At 45.6% G+C, this 10,798-nt stretch overlaps 1 protein-coding gene across 3 annotated transcripts in view; it reads left to right on the top strand.

The window, feature by feature from the left end:
• Positions 1-10,502, top strand: part of nlgn2a (neuroligin 2a) — a 116,473-nt gene extending 105,971 nt beyond the window's left edge. For all 3 annotated transcript variants that reach the window (XM_054753974.1, XM_054753972.1, XM_054753973.1), the window contains 4 exons: positions 5,104-5,369; positions 5,731-5,884; positions 6,308-6,674; positions 6,933-10,502. In XM_054753974.1, coding sequence (XP_054609949.1) covers positions 5,104-5,369; positions 5,731-5,884; positions 6,308-6,674; positions 6,933-7,761 — 1,616 coding nt within the window. In that variant the 3' untranslated portion in view covers positions 7,762-10,502. The remainder of the gene's footprint in view (positions 1-5,103; positions 5,370-5,730; positions 5,885-6,307; positions 6,675-6,932) is intronic.
• The last annotated feature ends 296 nt before the right edge of the window (positions 10,503-10,798 follow it).

Genomic DNA, 10,798 nt, shown 5'->3' with positions numbered 1-10,798 from the left:
GAAATGTTTGTTTGGGTGTGCCTGAAGAGGCAAGCATCAGGCAGACGTGGTTGGAATTGCTGATTCCAGGCCAGCAAGAGAAAAATATGCTCATCTGTCAACGGCATTTCACACGGGACTGTTTTGTGAACATGGGCCAATACGAAGCTGGACTCTGCGCCAAACTGTTGCTGAAGTCTGACGCCTTTCCAACATTACTTGGTCGTGTTGAAGAGTCAGAAGACCAAGCTGTAAGTAATCAGTGTCCTAAATGTGTTAGGGCAGAAGGGGTTCGGCAGCTGTCCAGAAGTCTTCGGGAGCGCATTGGAGTGTGACCAATCACAGCGGAGTGGGCTCGGCGAGATGCGTACCTGGAGGAGGGCTGGGGGTGGAGTAAATTACACAGGCCGTTTGGGCGGGAGGCAGGAAACACTACAGGGAGAGGTGCACAGTCTGGAAGATCTAGAAAGCTTTCTGTGCGGGTCATCATGTGTAGCTGCTCTGTAGGAGTCCAGAACTCAATACAAAGGTCCGAAATTGAGTATAATAGATCCCCTTTAAATGTTCATTTATCCTGTCATTTGCATCCATTTAGAATTATTTTATGCATGTAAAAAAGGCCCGGAAATGAGTACAATAGATCCTCTTTAAATGTTCATTTATCCTGTCATTTGCATGCATTTAGAATGATTTTATGCGTGTAAAACTATAATTGTAAAACTATGAAAACGTGTTTTGTGTTAACATTTGACAGTCAACCGCTCGTGACAGCATAGACGGGCGACATAACTGACTGTGGACATGTGGAAAATGTACTGACACATTACTTAGATAGCCATGTGAAATGCACACTAAAATCCAGAGGCTCACGGCTCGTTATTACACCGGCACACTGCGATGGTGCGCTGGAATGATCCAAAACGCAAGAATATGCAGTGTTACAAGGAGTCTTTTCATAGGAGATATGGCATGGCTCCTTTTTTTGACTGGCTCCAAATCAGCCCTTCCAGTAGCTCAGAAATGGCATAGCTGGATAGACGATATGTCGCTACTATTTTTATTTCTGACAGTACAAATATGTTGACAAGTGCACGGAAGATTCTCTCTTCTCGTCCTCTGTCACTGCACCTGCCTCCTCCTCGCCACAATCACCCCAGCCGTGCGTAGCTCTGGGCCAGTCTGCACCTGCCTTTCAAACGTGCTAAAAAATACTCAAAAATACCAGCCGCAAAAAGGTTTCAGCTGTGATGAATCACATGGCGCATGCTAAATGATTACATTTGCATTGCCTCCTCCCATTATTTTGTGTGTTCTGATAATCTGCATATATTCTGCATATCCATGAAGGCAAACACGCAACTGTCAGTGCTATTTTGCTGAACTGACATAGTCCACGTTGGTAATAGCTCCACTTGGCACACACAATCAATTTTGCACATTTTTAAACATGCGAACCTTTAGCAGATCAGCCCCCGTGTGCGGCTCATACACGCCAGTCTCTGGACTGTCATGACCATCATTAAGGATAAAGTTTGTATTCTAATGTCTACCCGGACGTAGTAAGAATGAGGAGGAGGTGCTCAATCAACAATCTCTTTCCAAGACAAAACAGGCTAGTGTTGACCGAACCAGCAAACTAAACTGTCCTCTGCATGCAGCCATCCTCCTCCTCCCGCACCCACACACACAGTCAGGACACGTGTCACGTTCACAGACAGTCGGAAATCACAAAACTCTTTAACTCTACACGTAACTGCCAAGTCGCTACTGTTTCCATCAGCATGTTAAAGGATCTGTTCCTGCGAAAGCAGCATTAATAACTAAGCAACGTAGGGGGCTTATTATTAAGATGGAAAGGTTGCTCGTGATTTGGCGTATATTTTTAATTGTATTTTATTACTTTATTGTGTTCTGTGTACAGTGTGAGTGACTTAGGAGGCAATTTAGGCATAATTGAGTTATAAGACGTGACTTACACCATTTGACTGACATCACAGTCTATGAACAGAACTCGTACGCAACTCGGGAACCTCCTGTATTTGTTTACCAAGTAGATGAGTCACTATGCTCAGCTATGCTTACTGTCCTTTGCCTAATGTTTACCTTGTGGGAACCTGGTACGCCTTTGTTCCGTACCGAATGTTCTGTACCAAAATATTTTATTCCGAATCCATCCATGTACACCCTGGTTCTCATACATCTAAACAAGCAAGTCTAAGAAGTTGACGCTCTTGAGAGTTCAAAGCCCAATGCAAACTCAAGTAACTCCATGTTTGATTCGGCCCGTGTCCTTGTCCGTGGACTGACAGGGGTCATTACCCCCCCCCCATTACCTGGCCCCCTGGCTCTGTTAATGGTCCATTGCCCTGCTACAGGGAGCGTTTGGCTCCATCAAAAACCCACATCCATCTAACCTCCTGCTCCCCATTAGCCACAGCACACACCCAGAGGGGTCTTGGCGGTATAGCGAGAGGCCCACGGAGCAATCCACTTTGTTCTGGAGTCGGATCTGAACAGCCGCTGACCCGGAGCCAAACAATATCATGCGCCTTTGATCAGCACCCCGCACCCACTCCTCACTCCCCTGTACTGAAACGCTCTTCATTTTGTGACGTGAGAGGCAAAGGATAGAAACATGAACAAGATTAGAGCACGTTTACACTCAAACGCTGCTTTGTGTGTGTTGCATGAATACACTTCTGTCATTTTCACTCTCTTTTTGTCCGTGTGGATGTACATGAAACGCGAGCGAGCGCGTGCTTCCGATGCTATGTCCGTTTCACAGCCTCTTCAACCTCTTAACCCTTCATGTTAACCCAAAAACACAATTTTCAAGCAGTTACCACCCACCCAGGAAAGACCCCAAAATTTACAACACTGTACTCACGAAATGCCTATACTTTTCATATGTATATGTATATGTATATGTACATGTATATGTATATGTATATATATATGTAAGTACAGTGGTCAAGTAAGTTGGTCCCGTTTATGTCAACAACCCGTCAATGTCGAACAACCCCTCAAAGTCCCAGTCCTCCGTGCCCGCTTAGGCTGACGTCGACATGCATGGCTGACTGCTTCTAGTTACACAGAATTAAAACGTGTACACAGAGACTTCCTTAAAATAAAAGCAAGGCAGTACAATCATCCCTCGTTTATCACGGTTAATTGGTTCCAACCGTGATAGGTGAATTTCCGCAAAGTAGGATTCAATATAAGTAAATAAATACAAATTCTATAAATGGGAAATGTTTGTGGTTGAGCATAGAAACCCTATTTATGACCTTCTAAAACAGTTTTTGACATTATTAGAGCCCTATAGACATTAAATAACACCCCTATGGTCATCTTTGTACTCATATTACCAAATATAGTAGACAAGATAAGCAGTAATAAGACATAATTACTCACCGTTAGCATTGGGAAAGTTCCTTGTAGTAGTATCTCCAACGTAATGTATGTATACAGGGTATGGCATAGAAAAAAATCAACATCCGCCTATCATCCATTCTCACTATGACGTTTGTCACTTGACTGATATACTGGACAGCCAGTCTAACATGAATCTGACACACATAGACTCTGACAATACTGTTAGCTTTCTTTATGTCACATTGTGCACTGCTTATGTGCAGGCTACGGGATCTTTGAAGTGACCCAAGAGACAGCCGTCGCTTTAACAATGCTGTAGCAATGGACCGAGCTAACTACAAGTAGTTAGCCTCCAATTTATTTTTTCTAAACTTAAGCATAGGCTTGAAACCGAGTGGGGAAGAAGGACAAAGTAAGAAGCCAAAAAGGTTTTTCCACTATGTCATGTCGGACTCATTCATTGCTGACTTAATGCAGGTAATGTCTCATCAATGTAACTTTACTGACGCCTCGTGGTGACCAGAATACTACATATTTTTTGACTAAAAATAGGCCATAGTCAACCACCAAACAGCGATCATTTATTAATTCATTAATTTTTGGTCAAACTGAAAGGGAGAGGAAAACCATCTCAGCAAACAAAAATCTGCTATGATCACCCACTCTCCTCATGTCTCTGGCCAAAGCCACAAGTAAATGGCGATGGCTAGTTTCGATTTCAATTTTGGTTACGTCAACAGCTGTGTATGTCAGCGTGAGTCAGCCAATCCGAGGGGCGTTGACATCAGCAGGTTCCACTGCTGTTCCATCATGTTGTCAAGTGGACTATCATACACCAGAACGTGAACAATGGTTTGCTACGAAAATAAGAAATGTTACTGAAATGTAAAACAATAAAGCTAGTAGTCAATGTGCTACTCGCTTTTTCTATATCATGGAAAATTGGATAAATGTTGCTTTTCTACTAATTACGGGATTACTTTTTGCACAAAATCCTACCAAATTAAGTGTCCTAACTAACTGACCAAATACTTGTGTTCATTCATCAGGGAGGCTCAGCTCAGCTGCAGTGGGATGCTAACATGTATTAACAAGGGGGAAAAAACACCACCGCCACCTGTCTGCTTCATTGTTATCACCTCATCACAACCATCATCTTCATCATCAGCATTGACGCTGTGTGTCTGTCATTCCACCCTCCCCCGTTTCCTCTTCCAGGGGTGCCAGGTAAGAAGTACATCATCTCCCCCTCCTCCCAACAATCATGTCACAAGTGGAGGGAGAGTGATAGAATGCCTGATGCGGCAACTAAATAGAAGACTCGTACATGAATCCCACAAAGAAAGTCGTTTTTAAAGAAAATCTCCCATTTCGTCTGCTCCCATACTTCTCATCTTATAATTGATTTCTGAGGGAAAGGGGGCTTAATAATTCACCGGCCACTACTCTGAAACGGAAGAAGAAAAAGAGCGTGCAAGAGGAGACGAGTGATGCGGGTGGCTCCCCTAACGAGCCACTTGGGCAGTGGGAGCCACAGAACTAAAGAGTCAGAGAGACTTGAAGAAGACGAGCGAGACCACCACGGTTAGAGGAGGACAGCTCATCCCAAATCCTCTCGTTAGGCTCCATCTGACAGCTTTGAAGACATTTTCAAAAATTGCAAATGGAGGGATGATTACACTCAGTATGTGAATGACGTTGACAACATTGGGGGTGTAAAATTCTAACAGGAGTCTTTTCCCTTTCCAGGGCTTTTCCACAGGGCTATTGCCCAAAGTGGAACAGCCATCTCCAGTTGGTCGGTCAACTACCAGCCCCTGAAGTACACCAAGATCCTGGCCCGCAAGGTGGGCTGCACCTACACCGAGACTGCTGACCTGGTGGACTGCCTTAGACGCAAGAACTTCAGGGAGCTGGTGGACCAGGACATCCAGCCGGCTCGCTACCACATCGCTTTTGGCCCTGTGGTGGACGGGGACGTGGTGCCCGACGATCCTGAGATCCTCATGCAGCAGGTGAAGTTTATTTCCTGTAAGCTCGGGGCAGAGTTCAAACTTTTTGTGAATTTATAATTGGGCCATTATAAAACAAGCTGCAGGCTGCAAATGGCATCCAGTCTGCACTTTGGACACCCATGGCCCACAGATTGTCAGCCATTTTGGTTTTTAGGGTATTTGGGCCGTTTCCAGTTTGTCTTTGTTTTCTGTGTAATGTTCTAATGTAGTGTTTTCACTTTATCTGCAAAATATGCCAAGGGCCAGTAAAAAAGGACAGCGGGCCACAAATGGCCCCTGGGATGCACAATGGAGAGACCTATGTACATTTGACACTTGAATGTTTAGCTTTGACTATATCCTATCCACCTTTTGCCACTAGGGGGAGTTTCTCAACTATGACATGCTGATTGGTGTCAATCAAGGCGAGGGGCTGAAGTTTGTGGACGACAGCGAGGACAATGAGGGCATCTCAGCCGCGGCGTTTGACTACACCATCTCTAACTTTGTGGACAACCTCTACGGCTATCCTGAAGGTGAGAGATAAACGACAACATAAGAATGACCAGCAGTTGAAAGTGTGGAAAAGATGACAGGGAGAGCAAGTGAAGTAAATAAAGCGAGGTTGGCATGCTGCGGAATACAAAGAAGCCTGTCATGGAGATTCTCTTTCACTGTGGGGGGTCCATGCTTTGGCCTTTGCGCCTCTGTGGGTAATAATGCCGCCTCTCATCATCCACCAGACTACTGTTGTTTCAAACAGATCTGACGGCTGACTGACGCGGCAGCGGGCAGCTGTCAAAATAAAAAAATGTTTGCCTGCCTGTCAGTCTTTGAGAGACCTTTTCTACCTTTTAGCCTTGCTGCCACTCTGACTCTTATTTTCTTTGACCACTCTCTTGACCATCTTCACTTTTCTGATTTTGTCCTCCCCCCCTGTGCCACACTTTGTCTGCCAGGCAAAGACATCCTGAGGGAGACCATTAAGTTCATGTACACAGACTGGGCAGACAGGGACAATGGCGATATGCGGCGAAAGACCTTGCTCGCGCTGTTTACAGACCACCAGTGGGTGGCACCGGCCGTGGCCACCGCCAAGCTCCATGCCGAGTTCCAGTCCCCCGTTTACTTTTACACCTTCTACCATCACTGCCAGACTGAGACGCGGCCCGAGTGGGCTGATGCCGCCCACGGAGACGAGATACCATATGTTTTCGGAGTGCCCATGATCGGCGCCACAGACATGTTCCCGTGCAACTTCTCCAAGAATGACGTGATGCTGAGCGCCGTGGTAATGACCTACTGGACCAACTTTGCCAAGACTGGGTAAGCATTCCAAATTCGAATACAGTTTTTCAGGTAGTACAGTACAGGATGAACCTGCTAGTGTGTACTTTAGAGGGTAACACCCCAGTGAGAAAGCTGTGTAGCCCTTGAGGTTCAGTGATGTGCTTCAGTGACGTACAGGTCTCTTTGTTTTGGTACAAGTTTTACTAACCAGGTGTTGAGCTGTCAAGTGGTAGTCTACAGTAGAAGTTTTGACTCCAGCAACTGACATTGTCCCATTGATTGGTCCTCCGCCAGGGATCCCAACTTGCCGGTGCCCCAGGACACCAAATTCATCCACACCAAGCCCAACCGCTTTGAAGAAGTCATCTGGACCAAGTTCAACTCCAAGGACAAGCAATACCTTCACATCGGCTTGAAACCCCGTGTCAGAGACAACTACAGAGCCAACAAGGTGGCGTTCTGGCTGGAGTTGGTCCCCCATCTCCATAATCTGCACGACGAGCTGTTTCCAACGACCACCCGCTCACCACCAGGCCCCGGCCCCGGTACCCCCAGAACCAGAACTACAGGCCCTCGCACAACTCACCGCCCTTATCCTACCTTCCCTTATGACCCAGAGCCTGATAGTTCTGAGCGTCCACCTCGGGTTCTTTTTCCCGGAGACACCCGTGACTACTCCACTGAGCTGAGCGTGACAGTCGCCGTGGGAGCATCCCTCCTCTTCCTCAACATCCTGGCCTTTGCCGCCCTCTACTACAAGCGCGACAAGAGGCACGAGATGCGGCGCCACCGTCTCTCTCCTCAGCGGGGTGGCCCCGCCAATGACCTGGCCCACAGCCAGGAGGAGGAGATCATGTCCCTGCAGATGAAGCATTCCGAGCACGACGCTCACCACGACATGGAGCCCCTGCGGCCCCACGACATCCTGCGGCCCTCGTGCCCTCCTGACTACACGCTGGCGCTGCGCCGGGCTCCAGACGACGTGCCTCTGATGACGCCCAACACCATCACCATGATCCCCAGCACCATTACCAGCATGCAACCCCTCCATGCCTTCAACACCTTTCCCTCCACAGGCCACAACAACACCCTGCCACACCCCCACTCCACCACCAGGGTATAGTACGAGCTGACCCTACACAGCAGCACCCAAGGACCAGGAAGTCTGGCCGTGCTAAACATCCGGAAGTCCCCTGGATGTGTGGTTTGGTGACTCTCTAGTTTCTCCAAGAACTACTCCACCTCCTCTGTAATGCGCTGCCAAGCTTAGCAGCGCCCTCCAATGGTGTTATGTGGAGATGCAACTTAACTGCAAGGCAGCAAGGTGACCAGTTTAGGAGAAATTACTCTTTTCAAGGAGGGTTTTCAGACCAGAGCCCCTTGCCATTTCTTGAAGGGACCTCTCGCCTTTTTATTTTTTATTGCAGTGTCATCTCTTTTTTTTTATTCCTGTGTGTGTGTGTTATTCTTTTTTTCCCATCATCTTAGGCCTGCTTTTGACATGTGACCCTCTCTCCAGTACTCCATTGGTCTAAGGCTTTCTAAAGGGGGGGGTCATCTTTTACCTTCTACTTTTAGTCAACCAGCATTCTTGGTGCCAAGTTCAGTGTTTGCATTCTGATGAAGAAGAAAAAAATACAATATTTACTGTCCACTAACAAAAGTGACAAAAGTGCCAAATTGGCCCTTGATTGTGTTTTTCTTTTCTTTCACCGCTTGTCTCTTTCTTTCAAACATGTCCTTAATTGTTGTTTTTTATGTGCAAATGACTTGTTTTTGCTGAAAATATAGATATAGAGAAATTATATATATAGTTATATACAGTATGTGTACAAAGGAGAAAGTCTATTGTTGGGTTTTTTGCAATTGGGGAACTATGCATGAATTATTTTTAAATAGAAGGAACACGAGGATGGAGGACACTGTATCCGCACGATTCCCCCAAAATCAACAACAAAAGCGTTCACCTGTTTCAGGAAAAAAAAAAAAAAGCTTTGGTCTTCATCTCCTTCATCTTTCATGTTGATATTTAGACAGACAAGCTTCTGTTGTGCTGATGCAACCAGCAGCAAGCCCATTCGTATGACTGGGACTGCCTTTTCTGTGCCATCGTGCTTTTGTATCTAGCACGTCCACCGTCGGCTTCCTGTGTGCCTGGTCCAGACTGGGTTTGTGCACCGACCCGAAGAGTGTGTAATATCATAATGTGGGGAGGGAGACAGGCATGATCTTCCCACTCGTTTTCATGGTTTCCTAATTGGGCTACTTCCTCACAGTGAAGGTTTGGGTGATAAGGCTGAAAGCACACATAGGGCCTGTGTACGCGGAACCAGAACAAAAGGGAGGGTGGTGGAAAGTGTGCCGTATTCTGCCCTTTTCTTGGTGGTGTCGTTGCTTGTGCGCTAGCCTGTTTGATTTCTTCTTTGTTGTATTCCCCTCCGTCTGAGAATGTTGCAAACAAGGAGATATGTGCACAATGAAAACACAAAGCAGTCGACTTGGATGTGCTTCAGAAGCCGACACGATGGCTGCCAAGGAAAAGAGACTTTGCAGACAGCCTTAAATAAGTGGACTCACCGATGCAACGCTTAAAAGGCACGGCCATCTTTGTATCTTATGTGTTTGTTGAGATGATACCTTTGCTATTCCGTCCTCTGGATGATCCACGCTTTTAATACCCCTGCGAGGTCAGAGTGAGCAAGGGGCCATGAGGTGACACGGCAGGACAAAGCAAACAGCTGCCTTTGGAGTTTGGGCTGTTTTTATTCCTTGTCTATTTTATAAACTGCCACTGGAGGGCGCCTCCGCGACGGATGTCTACAATGGGGAGATGAACACAAGACACACAAAACCTGCAAGAGAATCAAAACTGTACATTTTTAAGTGTAAGAATCAAACAGATAGAAATATTTGTAAATATTAAGTTTCTTGTTAGTTTTTATCTTTTTTTTTGTTTGAGTGAATGAATGAAATAAAATTATTTGTGACGACAAAAGACAACAGGTGCAGTTTGCAAAGAAAGGGCCACCATCTTAAATGTAATTTGTTGTCATACCACTTTGGGCCATGTGGACATTTTGTAGCATTCCACACTGGAAAGTCACTGTAGCAGAAATGCATCATGCTGGTTTGTTTGAAAAAATACTACTTTGCTTTAATTACCATCTTTGATTTTCCCGCAAGCTTTTACTTTGGAAGTACACCTCCAGATTAAAGCATATATGCATAGATTTGGGAATATGTCACCTAAAAACCATCTTTGCCTTTCTGCCAGTTAACCCACACAATGGGAAGGTGAAGGGAACCTGCCAGTGGTTCATGGTGAAAACCTTCAAAGCGAGACGAGGCCCTTGATTAGACGTTAGCTCACTTCCCATGTAGTCATGTTTACATGAAGCCACTTTAATGTGGGTCATGAGGGCTTTGATACCATAAGATGCCTCAACACGTATTATTGAGATCTTACAGTTATGATGTTACCGTCCGCACACTGTGTTATGTTAATGATGAAGGGACTATGTTCATACCATGAACAAAACAAAGTCATCGAATGGAAGCCAATGGTACCTGCAAGCACACAATAGCAAACACACACCCATTCTATCTGTCTATACGCATGGACTCCCTGCTCGTATTCCGATGCAAAGTTGCACCTGTTGTCTACGTTAATTTTTCAAATCAGAAACCCAAGAATTGAGTTGAGAAAAAAAAAAAAGTTGCATAACGACATTTTGGGGGAAATTGTGATTTTAAAAAGTAGAAAAAAATATAATTGAGGTGATGATGTTTCTGTTTACTTTAGAGGTTATTATCCACTGTATGCTGTGATTCTGATCTGGGAAACATTAAAGACGTTCATAGCCAGCGTGTGCATCAGTCTCTGTGATTGAAGCTATTATTTCAAATATTTCTACAGTACTTGCAAATAGGGCTTGCAAATAGCTTGCAGTATGGAGACTTTGGAGGTCTGGAGGTTTGAAGCTCATTTGGGGTACTGTATTTCCAAATGCCATATATGTATTTGGCGTTTGCATGTTCTCTCTAGTGCTTTGGTGAGTTGGGCCCTGTGAGTCACAGGTGATCCGTCCTGGATGACTGTGCCAGTCAGCTGGTGTTGGCCAGCTCACCTGTCACCCCAACAAGAACAAGCTGCATGGATA

Source organism: Dunckerocampus dactyliophorus, chromosome 15 (assembly GCF_027744805.1).
Source record: "Dunckerocampus dactyliophorus isolate RoL2022-P2 chromosome 15, RoL_Ddac_1.1, whole genome shotgun sequence".
Classification (NCBI taxonomy): domain Eukaryota; kingdom Metazoa; phylum Chordata; class Actinopteri; order Syngnathiformes; family Syngnathidae; genus Dunckerocampus; species Dunckerocampus dactyliophorus.
The sequence above is the reverse complement of the archived record's forward strand: the minus strand, read 5'-3'. Positions and strand labels throughout refer to the sequence as shown.